The 16,697-nt window shown below is 40.7% G+C and overlaps 1 protein-coding gene across 1 annotated transcript in view; it reads right to left on the bottom strand.

Annotated features, from left to right (window-relative positions):
- DDX42 (DEAD-box helicase 42) overlaps positions 1–16,697 on the bottom strand; it is a 991,771-nt gene that overhangs the window by 92,238 nt on the left and 882,836 nt on the right. The window contains exon 14 of the mRNA XM_044054957.1: positions 6,619–6,717. Within this exon, the coding sequence (XP_043910892.1) occupies positions 6,619–6,717 (99 nt within the window). The remainder of the gene's footprint in view (positions 1–6,618; positions 6,718–16,697) is intronic.

Here is a 16,697-nt window from a genome sequence, read left to right as displayed (position 1 = left end):
ATATATATATATATATATATATATATAGACACACAAATGTTTTCAGGTGGCAGGGTTGAAATACTGACATTAAAGGTAATTTTACACATCATGACCCTCTCAGAGACAACAAAAGCATTTCTGATGCCCTATAACATAGCCATAAGGACTCACTGGATGCTAACCAGCTTTGTGAATGAAGACTCTAAAGACTGTGACCAACTGTTCCTTCAGCAAAAACGCAAATTAAATATTTGTGGGCATATGTACCTATGCAACCAGAACATTACATCATGGCACAAGTGGACTTCTATAAGCATGGAATCTTTCCAAGTATTGTTACTGAACTCTGACTGATGAATGTAATAATTTAAGCAAGGAATCATCAGGACGAGTTATCCAGGTTAAGACTAATTTTCGCCCTGCACCATATTTAACAGTTATGTCATAGAGGTTAACAAAAAGCTGTAGGTGATGACTTTTTTCTAAGTACTTCTCCCACCACTGGGTGTCAACTATTAAGCCTCTCTCCACTGGACTCCAACCTTATTTATTCCCTAGTGGTAGGAAATCCCAGCATTCACTAAGGAGAGACATCCATATATGAAGTCAATCAGTAGACAATGAAGAGGTTGCAGTCTTGCCAGCAACCCAGCAATGGCAGCATGTTTGTGCAAGTTAATAACATTGCCTCTGGGTTTGGCGGTGGTATCCACGTCAACAGGGGGCTCAAAATAGCCTTCTCCCAGTAGTGTACACTCCCTCTGCACTCAAAGCAAAGGGCTACCACCAGACAGTGGCCTTATGAGCAGCAAGCTCAGCACAAGGATGCCTACTGCATGTGCAAGGCCTTCCCTCAGACAGATTCTGGCTGTGTATACTCAATTCTACCCCCACCCGAGGATGGGCATGCCCATACTCCCCGGCCAATACCATCATTAGCCAAAACTGCCAGTGAAACTCAAATCACTTCGGCTGCAGTCAGTGCCTTAAACCTCTATGCCACAGGTGATGGCTGAGCTGATACCTTTTAATGGTGTGCAAAGGCAATTAAAAAGTCACTTTTATCCCTTCAATACCAATAATCATACTAACAGTTACCAGCTTGGATTTCCAAGATGGCTGCACACTGAGTAACAGCTTGTTTCCAGCTCTCCCAGTGTGAAAACAGAAACTCAGAGAAGGGCAGTAGACTTGTGTTTATGGGGTAAAGTTCAGTAACTGGCAAGTAAGTACACTTTCTTACTGCCAGGAATAAAGAAACACAGAAGACCTGGAAAAAATCAGCTACAAAAAGTGTGGAAGAAATACAGACTAGGGAGAGTTCTGCAGCTGTTCAGTAAAAGTAATTCAACTTTCAAACATGACTTGCAATAACCTATAAGATGATATAAGACAACTGCATACAGACCTGTTTAAAATAAACAAAACACTAGTAGAGTATATCAACATAAACAACAAAAGGCTGGAACAAATGGAAGAATCTTTAAACATATTCAGATGAGATGATAAAGCTGCAAAAATAAGAGGTTGATATGAAGAAACGCTGTCTGAATAGGAGACTGCTCAGGAAGATATGTTTAAAAAAAATAAAATTAGAGGACAGAGCACGTAGGGAAAACCTGAGATTTTCAGCTATACCCGAGAAGCTGGAAGGAACAGACTGCATTAATTTTATGGAAGCTCAAATAAGCAGCTGGACTGGTATTCCACAGCAGGAACTGTTAGTTGAACAGGCACATAATGTGTATGCTCCAAACCTAGCCATAAAAAAGCAACCTAGACCTAAAATAGTAATGATGCAATCCTACCAGCCTAAGTTGTTGATTCTAACAACATTGTGGAAGGAGGACAAAATACTGAAAGTGGGAGACAGCAGAGTGTTTGTGGAGAATGACTACTCATTCACTCCCCCATTCAGAAAATGTTGAGACGCAAGTGTGAGATTCAAACTGTTGTATCCAACTGTCTTCATGGTATTCTTCCCTGAAGGGACAAAATAATGCACGCTAAGGAGGAAATACAAGTTTGTCCAAAAATAGTGAGCTGTGAAACAGAAGATTCTGCTATTCGTTCCTCTGGTAATAAAGACCACAGAGAGACTGCACCTGTGAAACATTTTCCAGTACTTCAACAGAAAATGTTGGACAGAACGAAGGGAGCCAAAGAGCTGACTAGAAGAATTGAGAGTATGTTGGAAATGAAGCAGAGACATGATTTGGGTGATAACAGTAATAAAATCAGTAACTTAATGTGGAATTACAATGCAAATAATTATATTTGTGAAATATGATAGAACAAGAAAATCTGCAAATATTGGACTTTTTCAAAATGTGTTTGATGTGTGGGGGACTCAAGTATATAGCCTACTTTATGTCATTAATGTCCAAAAAATGCTTTGGGGAGGTGAAGACAGGGGAGGAATGCCAAGTGTAAGTAAAGAAAACACTTTCTTTTCTAAATAGTACTGTATTTGTGGTGCATGGTTTTCTATGTATGCTATTTGTAAGTGCAATGGGGTCTGTAAGCAAGTGGTGTTTTTCTCCCCTCCTATCTTTTTCTTTTTGTAGAGTTTTGAGAAATATAACTAATGCAATGATCAAAAAAAATCCAACAACAAAAGGAGAGCCTGGTTAAAAAGGCATGACAAAGTTCAAATTAATGTGTTTTTTTTTTTGTAGCAACTGCATGTACGTATACCAAATAGCATTTCTGCAGCTGGTATTCATGCCTCGATGGAGACAATCTAATAAAGAGAAACTGGAGACAGTCTGGTGGAATGGGGACTGGCTGCGGGAAAAGAAAGAAAAGAACACAGAAATTGGCTAGGGCATAATGTTCTCTGAAAACAATCAGGGGTCTTTTTCCCAGGTGTGACAGCTTTAAAGATAATACAAAACCAATTACACTAAGTTAAGTTTTTTCAGTTTTTTAATGCTATTTGTATACTAAAATAAACATCTGCTTTTGTTATTTTCTTTCACCATTCTTCTCTCTTTTCTTGTTCAGTTTTAAGAAATGTAGTTACTGCAGTGGAGAAAAAAAGAGGAGGGAAGGAGATGGGGGTAGCAGAAGGGTCTGGTTAAGAGAGTATGACAAAATAAAAATCTGTGTCCTTTTTCCCCATGCTTGTATAGGGAAATGACTGAGACAAAACCCTAACCGTTATCCAGTAACAAAATTTATTACACAGCATGTAAATGAAAAATAATACTGAATAATTGTAGGTTTTTTTTTCTGATAAACAATGTACCCTTACCAGTTTTGTGTCTGGTTTGCATGTCACTGGAAGACAATCTGACAGAAATGGCTTGGAGAAAGTGTTTACTGAAAGCATTCAAGTGTTTTCTCAACTAGGAGAGCTATAAAGACATACAAAATCAAATAGAACTTACTAGTAGCACAGGCTGTACATAACTAACCTTTCTTTTTGGTTAACTTTAGCCTGTCTGTATAGCTATCAACTTAGAACTTATGTTCTTATTAGGAAGCAAAACTTCAACATCTGAATATGTACACAGTTTTGTGTGTTATGTTAATAGGTTTTAGGACAGTTTTGGGGGGTTTGTTTGTTCTGTTCGAGGACTTTAAAAAATAAATAAATAAATAAAAAATTATGCAAAATGTGGCACAGGTGCAAATGGCTATGACAAGAAACAACTGTATAAAAGACCAATCTGCCAAACAGTATATACATGTAACAAAAAAGTTTGAACTAGACATTTAACAAAGGCAGTTATACGTAAAAGGTGGTAATAACTATATAAGAAAATGATGCTTTCTGCAATGTCTTTCAATCTGAATGGTCTTGCAGATAAATATAAAAATAGAGAGAGTAGTAAACTATATTAAAAATGTAGAGTGCAAATAGCTATGCTACAGGAGACGCACCTGGAAAGAAGTGAACATGTGAATTTGACAAGGAAAGGTTTTCAGGATGGTTATTCAGTAGAATATCTGGGGCAAATGAAAACAGCAGTACTTATATTAATTGCAAGAGGAGCTCCAATAGTGATAGAATAGGGAAAAAAATAATGGATGATACATAGTACTAAGGGGCTACTGGCTAGGGAGGAGGATTACATTGACATGCATTTACATCCCCCCTAAAACTGCTATAATGGAGCTTAAGAAAATTTTGGGAGATAATAATCAGCTTTTAGCAAGGAACATTACTTGTAGGTGGAGAATGGAATTTGGTTTGCAACAGTGAAGATGTGTCTGGGGGGCTTAGAAGGGAAAACAGAGGAGGGTAGATTTTTGAAGAAATTTATGAAAAAGTTTGGCATGGAAGAGGTGAATTCAGTACTAGGAGTTTGGAGTGAATTTACATATTACTCACCAAGATACAAGAACTGGGCTAGGTTAAATAGATTTTATATCTCACAGGAACATGTGCATTTAACTGAAGGTCTTAAAACGCACCCAAAAGCTATTTTGGATCATGAACCAATAATAACTAAAATAAAAATGAGACACTGATGCTTTTCCCACCTATCAGTTGAAAAGAGAGGAAATCAAGGAATGGGTTTTGGAATTAATTCAGGAGCTAGTAGCGATAGAATTTTCTTCTGAAAACATAGCTAGGGAGTGGGCTAAAATTAAAGTGGAGTTTAAAACTATAGTGGAAATAAAAGAAAGGGAGATATGGTTAAACAGTAACAAGAATTATTTAGAGAGACTGACAAATGTTAAAGTAATGTAAAATAGGGGGAATCCCTCAGAAGAAAAGGAGAAACTGCAGAATACTAAACAGAAAATAAGGGATTACGCACAATAATATGCATGCGTTTAGAAAGACTGCTGTTAAACGACTGCTTTTGATAATTCTACAGCATAAAAAATTTTAGCACTACTCAGGCAACTGAAAGTGGAAAGGGCTGTCACCAAGCTTAGAGAGTCTATAACAAGGAAGAGAACAGACCTTGTAGAAGTATTAAAAATATTTTGGAAATTTTATGAAAGTTTGTATAAAACAGAGATCTGGAAATCAAGAAAAGGCACAAATGGAAATATTTATGGAAGAAACAAATATGCCAAGGTTAGAGGTAGATGAGGCTCAACTACTAACAGGATAGGACAGGATGAGATAAAAATGGCTATGTATAAGCTACAGGAAAGTCCCCAGGAATAGATGTATTCCTGTGGAAGTTAGGAGGGGAAAAACTGATAAAGATCTGGAAGGTTTTGTTTTAAGAGAAGTCCCAGAATCCTGGAAGAAGGCAGGGTAACTAATACCTAAATAGGGTAAAGATCCATCTAATCCAGCTTCACACAGGCCCATTTCGATACTAAACCATGATTATAAAGGGTTTATGTCTATAATGGCTAAAACAATGGCAAAAGTGATACCAAAATTGACAGATATGGATCAGTGTGGTTTTTGTGGCAGGAGGCAAACATTTGACAATATTAACAGAATACTGATGATCCAGAGGAAGCAGAATGTAAGAAAATGAGAAGTTATGTACCTACCATAACGTTCCATGTTAGTTGTCTTCTTCTCGCCTTCTTTCTTGCTGGATGGGTTCGGAGCTGATCCTCGGCTCCGACTCGGCTTATACCAAAGCTCGAGAGCTATTTTTACCGGCTCGAGGTAACGCTGTATCCCACAATGCTAGGCGCTAACTACCCAGATCTCGTTTGCCGCTTAGCTGCGAGGTTGCATTTTTGCCGGCTCTGGTAATTGTTTCAAAAAGAACAGCTTTTTGGGTAAGATTTTTTTCCCTTTTTATTTCAGGTTAGTGTTCTTTATACCCTTGTCCCCTACTTAAAGTAACCCAACTTGTATAGTCCCCTTCTGGGAAAGTTTTCTACCCTCCCCGGCCCTTCCTTTCCCTTATACATCTAGGCCTTAGGGCCAAGTTAGTTTTTTGGGTAAATTAGTTAGTCTCTGTTACTTGTAGTTTCAGTCTGTGGTGTGGTGGTGTGACTGAACTAGATTTTATTTATTGTAGTGTGTGTGTGTGGTGTTTGGGTGTGTTCCATTATGTCTAAGGAATCCAAGGTCTCAGGCTTCAAGAAGTGTGACTCGTGCTGTCAGAAAATGTCTCTGACAGACTGTCACACTTCTTGCGTGTATTGCCTAGGCCCTCTGCACCTGCAGGACTCTTGTTCCGTCTGCCATGCATTCAGTCCAAGAGTCCTGCAGGAACGCAGGAACAAATTGATTTTGAGAGGCTTATTGAAGCCTGAAGGCTCCCCGGCCAAGTCTTCATTGGGCAAGCCTTCTAAGCCCACTAAATCGTCAGCTCCGAGTTTAGAGCCTCCGACCAGTGGTGCTACTTCTGCTTCGTCATCAGCTCCGGCTGGAGCCGACGCTTCAAAATCTGTCGGCTCCGATAGTTTTGTCGGAGCTGACTTTGACCCGTATGCGCTCCAGGTCCCCCTCTTTGGAGTTGGTCCACTCTGCTCCGAGATCTCCGTTGCTTTCGGAGTGCAGTCACCGGTCATGTTTATTTTTGATTTATAGAAATGCAAGATTGCCTATATCACACGTGAAAATTTAATAAAGATGATAAATAAATTAATAAAGAAAAAAAAAAAACAGTTACTAGCTTTATTTTGCATGAACACAACAGTACACAATGAAATGAAAGAAAAAAATACTAGTACGTGAACACACATCAGAAGCATTACCTGAAATGCATTCTTCATTGCAGAGAGTCTGTCACCCATAGCTCCTGTTGATGGTTTATATGCCTCATAGTTGCTCATGACACTGTTGTTCTGGAAATCCTGAAAAAAAAAATGGAAATTGCAAACATATCCATAAATAAAAAAAGAAATGCAATCATAAAGGACAGACAAAAATATAACACATAATGACAGAAAAAATGCAGCAAAGAATGTGCAACACAGATCTAAAATAATTCTTACAAAATAAAACAAATCCTACTGAAAATAATGGTCATGACGAAAAGTGCATTTAATTGTTTTTGGATATACAGAATTCTGTCTCTGGTTTGGTGTTTTATACTCACAAGCTCTCCAAAAGTGAATGGCATCAACTCAGGAACAAAGTCTGAACAGTTAAGTCATCCTAGTACAGTATTCCTGCAGCCAAGTATCTCAAAAGACGCTACTTGGAGAACAGATGAAATAGTGCCACCGGTTAAAATTTAATAATGTCAAGTCCAGCAAACAGATTAGGTAGGACCACTGAAAGAAGATGAAGATAACTTAAGACACAGAAGGGAGATGAGTTTCAAACTGACTAGCTCACCTACTAGGAAGTTACTAAAAGACGGACTTTCTTTCGACAGGTCAATAAGTAGCAAAAACTCCAACTTGGGAATCCACAGTCTATAGTACACATTACTCTCACTGCACCTTTTATGCTGCAAAAATATGAGCTATTCAGAAAAGTGGTGTCATAAGTGGGTTAACTATCATTTAACAAAAAAAGAGAATTCTGATGTACTCTACAAAGGCTAAATATGCATTAGCACAAGAAATAAGTACAAGAGATATGCATGCTAACCCTCCTCTAAAAGTGTCCAAGAGGTACACTATTTGGGATATACAGAAAATTCTGGGATGAATTTAATTTCCTGGTGAACCTCAACTGTAAATTAACATGACCCATTAACTACAGATAAGTCTACTTTTACCCCAGATGCGCCTGTCAACACATTCATATACACGATGCTTACAGATGACTTAAGACTTCATGGCATATATTGCCCTCTGTTTTTGAAAGATCCATATTACCATGGAAAGCAACCTCTTCACAACTTTCAGTTTTAGTGCAGGTTTTGATAGTCAACACCAAATATTTGTACAGAAAGACAAAGAAGAAATGTAATTACCACACTACTTTGTGCACGACCTGAAGTTGTCCCAAAAAGGTAGGAATAGGCCATTATCAAAACTGGAAGACACTGCATACATTAATTAAATCATCAAGATGAATAAATTCAGCACATCTTCATTCATGCAATAAAATGCATGCTGCTCGAGACAAAGTATAAAACCAGACTAACTGATTACCAGAGTCTAGAGACCATGAGACAGCAAGACAGCACTTAAAGCAATCTGCAGCCAACATCTTAGTACTAGGTACATGGGGTAGTGCCACATACTTACAATCACTTACCTCTACCACAAACTGAATCTGCTTATAACAGCTGTAAAAAGTAAAAACAAAATCTAGAGACTAGTGCCTCATCAAAACTTAATGTCAAGTACCCACCAAGCTGGCAGTACTGACACCCACCTCACAGCCTCATGCCACTCTACCAAAAAAAAAAAAAAACGACTTACGATGAAAAGGTATTCAAATTTCTTCCTAAATATAGTGGATCTAGTTCTCATAACTACATCCCCATTATACTCCACCATCCATAGCACCCTGTCACTGGTCAGATCTGACCAACATTCATGAGTATTTATAATGACGGCCAAAACCAACTAGCACAAATACCCTACACTCTTAAAATAATTTTCAAAGGCAAATCTATTAAAGCTAGCTAATTACCAGAAGCAGTTTAAGAACCATCAATCCCTTGAGAACTAAGAAGCAAAACACTACTGCATTTACAGACAGTTTACATTAATACCTTAATGTATATCTGGACTGTTTTCTATCAAAATGTTGAATGTCACAGCAAAATCAATTCAATTGCCTGAATTGGCATGTTGAATTTCGTAATGTCACTAACAGAATGTCTGAAATCATTACCTCGATGTCTGCATTCAAAATTATTCTAAATATCAGAAGGTGATGTCAAACCCTCAGGCTGTTGTGGTGAAGCTGCCATGGGAATTGTAAATCTAAAGCACCCCCAACACCCCCTGCATATTATATATACCAACTCTGAGATTACACTACACAGTGAGGAAAAGGGTACATTTTCCGATCCCCATTGTAGTACAATCTCCAATCATGACATCGATCTCATATTAATGAATGAACACGAACATTCGCTAATGTAGATTCGAACATTTTCAGATTGCCATTACGGTATCTCGGAAATACGCATTCGACCACCCCAGTTTCAAATAAGTGCCGTTCCACATTTTGATAGTAAACCCATACATAGAAATTGATCTGTACCGGTCACAAATACAATGGTAGGTTTAGGAATAAAACCCTATGGTAGAACTACAGTACAAACTATATAAAAGGAAAAAAAGAAAATACTTGTCTAGAGAAATAAATTCCTCATACTCCAAAAGTGAATTTGAGAGGTTCATGAAAGGCACAAAAATCAATCCTCCAAGAATACACATGGAAACGAAAACTGCTATCTCTGTAAAGGACAAACATAAAGCTTTTTTTCAAATATGTTAAACATCAGACCACCACATAACAATGTAACAAACTGATACAAAACACTAATGCCTACTCTGCCCTGACAATATGGCAGCAGATAAATTTAACTCAAACTTTACTCCCAGTACTCCCACAAACATTTTCCCACAAGTGATCATGTTTGCACCCACCCCAAAAATCACCTGAGATCAAGGACACTGTCCAAAGCCAAGAATACTAGTTCTGAGTGGGTCAACCAATCTTCATGGCTGCTTTCGTCAGTATGAAAGCATAGCCTTACCAACTCACTACTGAATCTACACAGTCTCTGCCTTGAAAATGGCTTTCTGCAGAATAGCTATGGTCATCCCCCACTACAACAGTGGACCTGCAACTGATCCTGGCAACTAAGGACCAGTAAGTGTTACTAGCCTTATTTGTAAAGTAATACATATATCACTATAGCACTCAAAGACAAGAATATTGGCAATTTAACCATCCTTTTACCAAAACAAATTTGCATTTATAAAAGGAAGATCCTGCCTACTAAATTTAGTAGACTTTTTAAAAAAAGTAACCAAGGTACTGGATAAAGGCAAATTAGTGTACACTGTTTACCCTGATACAGAAAATATCTTCAAAACCATTTCACATGATGGCATCAATAACAAATTAAACACAATGCAACTTCCCTGTAACCCACTGGATCTTGGGCTGACTCACTGACAGAACCCAAGCAATCAGAGTGGGGTACACTGTCCTCTAAAGAGCTTAATACCTGTGGGATCCCTCAGGGATCAATCCTAGGTTCACTTCTTATTTAGTATTAAAGCTGATGTTAAGGGTCTGGGACTGACCAACTCTACAGGTGACTGCAAATTACTATCAACTATCCAGAGGACTCTCAGATCCTCCAAAAGGGCCTAATGCATACAAACCTACAGTGCCAATGCAAAGACTTAAAGCCAAATGCTAAAAGTGTACACAATGTGTTCCCTTTCGAAACATGGGCACTTAATGCACATACCACAACCATCTCCCTCAAAACGGACATGGACGTTAGTGACTTAGGCACTTTTGTAGACAATGACCACCATGTATCTACTGCTGTCAGAAAGTCCTTCTACCTGACACAGCTGATCAAAGATGTACCTTCTAGGTCCAAGGAAGCTATTAACTCTTCTCTACTACTCCCTCATTAGGCCCATAACAGAGCACAATGCTCCCTTCAGAATGCATCTTTCCAAACAAATAATCTAACCTGAAAATCCTCAGTGCTTTCTCACCATGAGAATCAAAGACATTATTTCCATGACTTACACATCACCTTAAAGCATTATCTTTTGCTTCTGTCTCGTACATAGTTCGAATGGGTGTCTTCTACCTTGCAGAGTCTCAAATGACTGTTTTCTGTGAACTCTTGCACATTTGCAAAGTCTAACACTATGAACACCTGTACAAAGAATTTAAATCTCCACTGTAACTTTAACTTAGCCTGCAGGAGGGACAGCTATTTCTCTGAAAGAATTCCTCTCCTCTGGAACAGACAACCTTTAAATTAAGAAAAGCACTGTCCTAATTCTCTTCAAAATGGAACTAAATTCACCCCAGGACTAACCCCTCTATCCCTATTAGAAAGGTGGGGGGGTAAGCAGTAGAATTTGTAGGGACTAGGCTACTAAAGATCCACCTGATCAACAAATTAGTAGTAACCTAGGAACCTAAGGGCTAACTAAAAAAGAAGCACACCTTCATAATGTGAAAACTGACTCCAGCTAACAGTCTCCAGCAGGTCAATCATCCAGAATGTGGATGCAGGATACCTTTCACTGAAGCTATTCCAGCTGATCTGGGTAAAGCCTGTATTTTTTTGTTACTACTAACTTTTGGCTTGCCCAACTGATCCAGTGAAGGTTTTATTATAGGGTATTACAATTTTCTTTACTGAAAAACCTTCAAGATCAAAACTAACCATGTCCTCCTCCAATCTTTGTCTTTGTGCACAATCTCACTTTCCCAAAAACTGGATGACATTTGTGGTCAAACTACCAAGACTTGAAAGGAGCAGTATTCATGTACTCTGACAATACAGCATTTCGCAAAGGATATTCTTTTAGTTTCTGCCATTCAATCTTAAGTCAATGAAAGCTTTAATATGATTTCCTTTGTTTCCAAGAAAGGAAGCTCCCAATGAAGTAAAATCATCTGCATTCTATGAAACACTCAACCAAAAATGTTCTCAGTTGACCCAATCAATGATCAAGATAACAATACAAGTGAAAGAAAGTACAGTTGTGCACACTTACCATACATGTAGATGTAAATGTTCGAGTGTATTCACTGTTGCAGTCATCATACTTAGGTTATCCTGCCAGGGGTAGCCCTCAGTCAGCCTGAATACCAAAGGCTTAGTATTTCTGCGTCAGCTGCTGCTGCTCCAGGACTGACGTCAGGTTGTCAGTGGTATAAAATCAGGCAGCCAACGCCATTACATCAGTTTTTCTTACCCCAACTGTCAGGAGCCCCCAAACAGGGAGCTAGGTTATGGTGGAAGAACAACACCAGCAGAAAATAAATACCAAAAATTCCCTGTAAGGAGTGAGAGAGAGAGAGAGACAAGGGGGATGGAGGGTGGGAAACCAGGACTGCAACAGTGAATACACTTGAACATCTACATTTATGGTAAGTGTACACAACTGTACTATGTTCTTCGTGTTTCACTGTTGCAGTCATCACACTTGGGTAGATTCCCAAAGCTGAAGAAAAGGGTGGAGGCAGTCAAGAAGACTGGGGGCTAGCTAGGATGCCCTGCAAGACTGTGGTTGCAAAGCCTGCCCTGGACTTGGAGAACATAGGCAGGTGGTAATGCTTGGTGAAGGTATGAACAGAAGTCCATGTTGCAGCCTCCAGGATGTCTCTGGTGGGGACCCCTCTGAGAAAAGCTGCAGAGGTGGAGGTTGCCCTGGTGGAATGAGTCCTGACCCCCTTAGGGGGTGGTTTCCTGTGGTGTTTGTAGCAGAAATGGATGCAGTGTGCTATCCATTTAGAGATTGTTTGTTTGGATATGGCCTTGCCCTCTGGCTCTGCTGCAAAGCTGACTAGCAATTGGTCAGTTTTCCTAAAAGATTTAGTCCTATCCAGGTGGAATCTGAGCTGTCTGTGCACATCTATACAATGCAGAATTATTTCCCTTGGTTTGTGGGTTAGGGAAAAAGGTGGGCAAATGAAATGATTGGTTGAGAGCCACATTGGACACCACTATAGGCATGAAAGTTGGGTAAGTCCTGAGGGAGATCCTGTCAGCATGGAAAATGATGAAGGGCTCTACAGCCATGAGTGCTTGTAGCTCAAACTCTTCTAGCTGAAGTGATGGCCAAAAGCAAAGCTGTTTTCCAAGAGAGGAATTAGGCTCAATGGGGGTAGGATGAGTTTTTCCAACACAAAGTTAAGGTTCCAAGCTGGGGTAGCAGCTCTTCTGGGTGGCCTTAAATTGCTAGCCCCTCTTAGGAACTGTTTGATGAGAGGGTGTGAGAAGAGAGGTGGCTCTGTGCTGTAATGAGCAGATATGGCAGAAGCATGAATTTTAATAGAAGAGAAGGATAAGGCCCCTGTGTAGTAGGTCTGCTAAGTAATCCAGAATGAGAGGTAGGAAGGGCTATGCTGTTTCAGCTCCTTTAGCCTGGATCCACATGCAAAACCTTTTCCACTTGTCAGCATAGAATTTTCTAGTGTTGGGGCATCTGGCCTCACACATAAAATCCAGGACTTGTTTGCTTAGGCTGGCAGCTGGAGGAGAGGTCAGGGGATACAGCCAGGCTGCCAAGTTTAGGGTCTGCAATTGTGGATGCATGAATTTTCCATTCTTCTGGGTCAGGAGGGATGTGAGGTAGGTGCCATGGTATCAGGGGTGACAGGCTGTGCAGCAGTGGGTACAAGTGCTGGTGTGGCCAGTCTGGGGAAAGCAAGATTGCTCTTGGTTTTTCCTCCCTTATTTTGAGCAGTACCCTTGAAATTAGTGGTAGAGGGGGACTCCAAATCAGACTTCAGACCAGTGACAAGTGGAGTACCACAGGGTTCAGTCCTGGGTCCTCGCCTGTTTGGTATCTACTTTTCTGAAGTACAGGCTAACACAGAAAGTCTTTGACTAACGAAGATAGCAGATGACTGCAAACTAGGAGACATAACTGAAACTCCTAATGATGTGAACATCCTATAAAAGGGCCTGAGACAGATGCCTGATGTCAAAGCCATGGCCTCAAGCTCAATGCCAAAAATTGCATTGTCATCCCCTTTGGTAATAGGTGGCAGTCTACCTAACACAGAAAGTGTGATAAGAGACCTTGGGACAAAGGTGGACAGTAGTCTCTCCTTTGGTCGCCACAGTAGTCAGGAAATCCTTCTACGTGGCACACCTCATCACAAAAGGTTTCTCATCCAGGAAAAAAGATGTAATTGCTCCCCTCTACTCGTCGCTCATTAGACCCATTATAGAGTACAACCCTCCTTTTGGTATGTACCTCACAACACATCAACAACTTGAAAGGCCGCAGAAATACCTCACAAAGAGGATTACTGGCCTAAAACAGATGTCCTACGCATACAGTCTCAAAAAACTCCAGCTTTACTCCGTCACATATTGCCTACTCAGAGGCTATCTCTGCCTAACATACAAAAGCTACGTCAAACCCAGAGCTGTTGGACATGCTACAATTAAAGAAATCCCAATCCTCCGAGCTACACACTCTGGGGACCTAAACTGTCACCACAATAAACAGAACATGCTGGAGGGATAGATTCCTGTCCCAGAGACTTCCCATACTCTGGAACAAACTACCTATCTATATCAAACAAAGCTCCTCATTAGCACTCAAGAAAAATCTTGATGATTGGATGGGAAACAGGAAATTCACCCTGGGAAAAGTACAATTTTGACCAACCATAAATGTAGATGTTAGAGTGCTCATACAGCTGCAGTCATTACAGAAGGGTTATCCTGCCGTCAGGCGCGTCCTCGGTCAGCCGAATTCCAAAGTCTAGGTCCGGCGTCGGTCGTCATCGCTTCTTCCCTGACGTCAGTGCGGCAGGGGTATAAAAGAGGCAGCCGACACCATTTTCTTCAGTTTTTCTTGCCCCAGATGTCAGGTGCCCCCAGAAGGAAGGTAAAACATAGTATTATGCAAACATGCAATGTAGATAAATCAAAAAACAGTAGTTGCAAGCAAATACACCATAAAAGAATACCCCAAATAGGTTGTATGATAAAGGTGTTTGTCATAAGGCCTGTCCTAAGAGGGGACGGAGGGAGGGTAACCTGGACTGCAGCTGTATGAGCACTCAAACATCTACATTTATGGTAGGTACAAAACTTTACTATGTTCATCGTGCATATAGCTGCAGTCATTACAGATGGGTAGAATCCCAAAGCTAAGTAAGGGTGGTAGGCACTAAGTGGAATTAGGAGGGGCGAGGATGCCCTGCAGGACTGCTGTGGCAAAGCCCGCTCTAGATTTTGAGTATAGTGGAAGGTGGTAGTGCTTGGAGAAAGTGTGCACTGAACTCCAAGTAGCTGCTTCCAAAATGTCCTTGGTAGGGACCCCCCTGAGGAAAGCTGCAGAGGTAGCTGTGGCCCTGGTGGAGTGGGATCTGATGTATACAGGCACAGATTTTCCATGAAATGAATAACAAAAGCGTATGCAGTGGGCTATCCATTTTGAAATTGTCTGTTTGGAAATGGCCTTTTCTTGAACACCTGTAGCATAGGACACAGAGCTGCTCAGATTTCCTGAATGGCTTTGTTCTGTCCAAGTAATAACGAAGTTGTCTGTGAATGTTCACACAATGTAGTAGTCTCTCCCCTTTGTTCTGTGGATTTGGATAAAAGGTAGGTAAAGTGGATAGTCTGATTCAAAGCTACACTGGATACTACCTTTGGCATGAAGGTAGGGTTGGTTCGTAAGTAAACTCTGTCTTGCTGGAAAATGATGAATGGTTGCACAGCCATGAGGGCCTGTAGTTCCGAAACCCTGCATGCTGAGGTGATAGCCAGAAGGAAGGCTGTTTTCCATGACAAGTATTGTAGCTCTGTTGAAGAAGCCGGCTCAAAGGGAGGCAGGGTCAGCTTTTCCAATACAAAGTTGAGGTCCCAAGCTGGGACTGGTGGTTTCCTTGGGGGTTTTATATTTTTTGCCCCTCTGAGGAACTGCCTCAATAGAGGATGTGAGAATAAAGGAGGATCTGTGTTGTATTGTGCAGAAATGGCTGAAGCGTGGATCTTGATGGAGGAGAAGGAAAGGCCACTGTTTAACATCTCAGCTAGGTACTGTAAAATTTGAGGTATATTTATTACCCAAGGATTCTGGCCCTTTTCTTGATTCCAGGAACAAAATCGTTTCCATTTGGCGGAGTAGGCTTTTCTGGTAGAGGGTCTTCTGGCCTCCAAGATGACATCCTGCACCTCCTTGGAGAGGAGAGTCTGTTGGGAAATTAAGGTATTCTCCATGCAGCTAGATTTAGGGTTTTGAGCTGGCTGTGAAGGGTTTTGTAGTTGTGCTGGGACAACAGAAGAGGGACTAGAGGTAGGATCCATGGTGGGGAGTGTGTCAGGCTCTTTAGGAGAGGATACCAGTGTTGTCGTGGCCAGTCTGGAGCAATGAGAATCATTTGTGGCCTCTCTGCTCTGGCTTTTAATAGAACTTTGGTCAGTAGAGGAAGAGGCCGGAAGGCATACACTGTCAATGCTGTCCAATTGAAAGAGAGTGCGTCCACTTTCCAGGCCTGTGGATGATAGGTCCTTGAACAAAATTTATTCAACTGGCAATTTCTGTGGGTAGCAAATAGATCTATGTCTGGCTGTCCCAATGCCCGAGTTATCTTTGAGAAAACTTGAGGATGCAACTTCCATTCGTGTGGGTCTGTCATATTTCTGCTTAAGTTGTCTGCCAGTGTGTTTTCCTTCCCTGGCAGGAATTGTGCCTGTAGTTGAATTTGCAATTCCACTGCTGTGTTCCATAGGGTCATGGCTTGCCTGCACAGGGGGTATGAATGAGTTCCCCCCCTGTTTGTTTATGTACCACATGACTGTGGTGTTGTCTGTCCTTATCAATAGCTGGCCTGGATGCAGTAGGTCTTTGAAGGTCATAAGAGCATTTTGCACGGATAGCATCTCCTTTTGGTTGATGTGTAGGTGCTTCTCTTTTTGGGACCATTTTCCCTGAATACACTGATCTGCCATGTGTGCTCCCCAGGCGTAGTCTGAGGCATCCGTTGTAATGATTTGAGTTGCTTGAGGTACACAGAAAGGGAGACCTGTGTTTCTTTGGCATGCTTGAGCCCACCACAAAAATTCCTTTTGAAGGCATGGAATGAGTGGTATAATTGTTTCCAAGCTGTGGCTGTGTTAAGACCATAAGTTTTTAGGTACCATTGTAGTTTCCTCATATGCAGCTTTGCACATGGTATTAGT

Source organism: Protopterus annectens, chromosome 13.part0, assembly GCF_019279795.1.
Source record: "Protopterus annectens isolate FY-2018-M chromosome 13.part0, PAN1.0, whole genome shotgun sequence".
In the NCBI taxonomy this organism is placed as follows: Eukaryota; Metazoa; Chordata; order Ceratodontiformes; family Protopteridae; genus Protopterus; species Protopterus annectens.
Note: the sequence above shows the minus strand (reverse complement) of the source record. Positions and strands in the feature narration are given on the sequence as shown.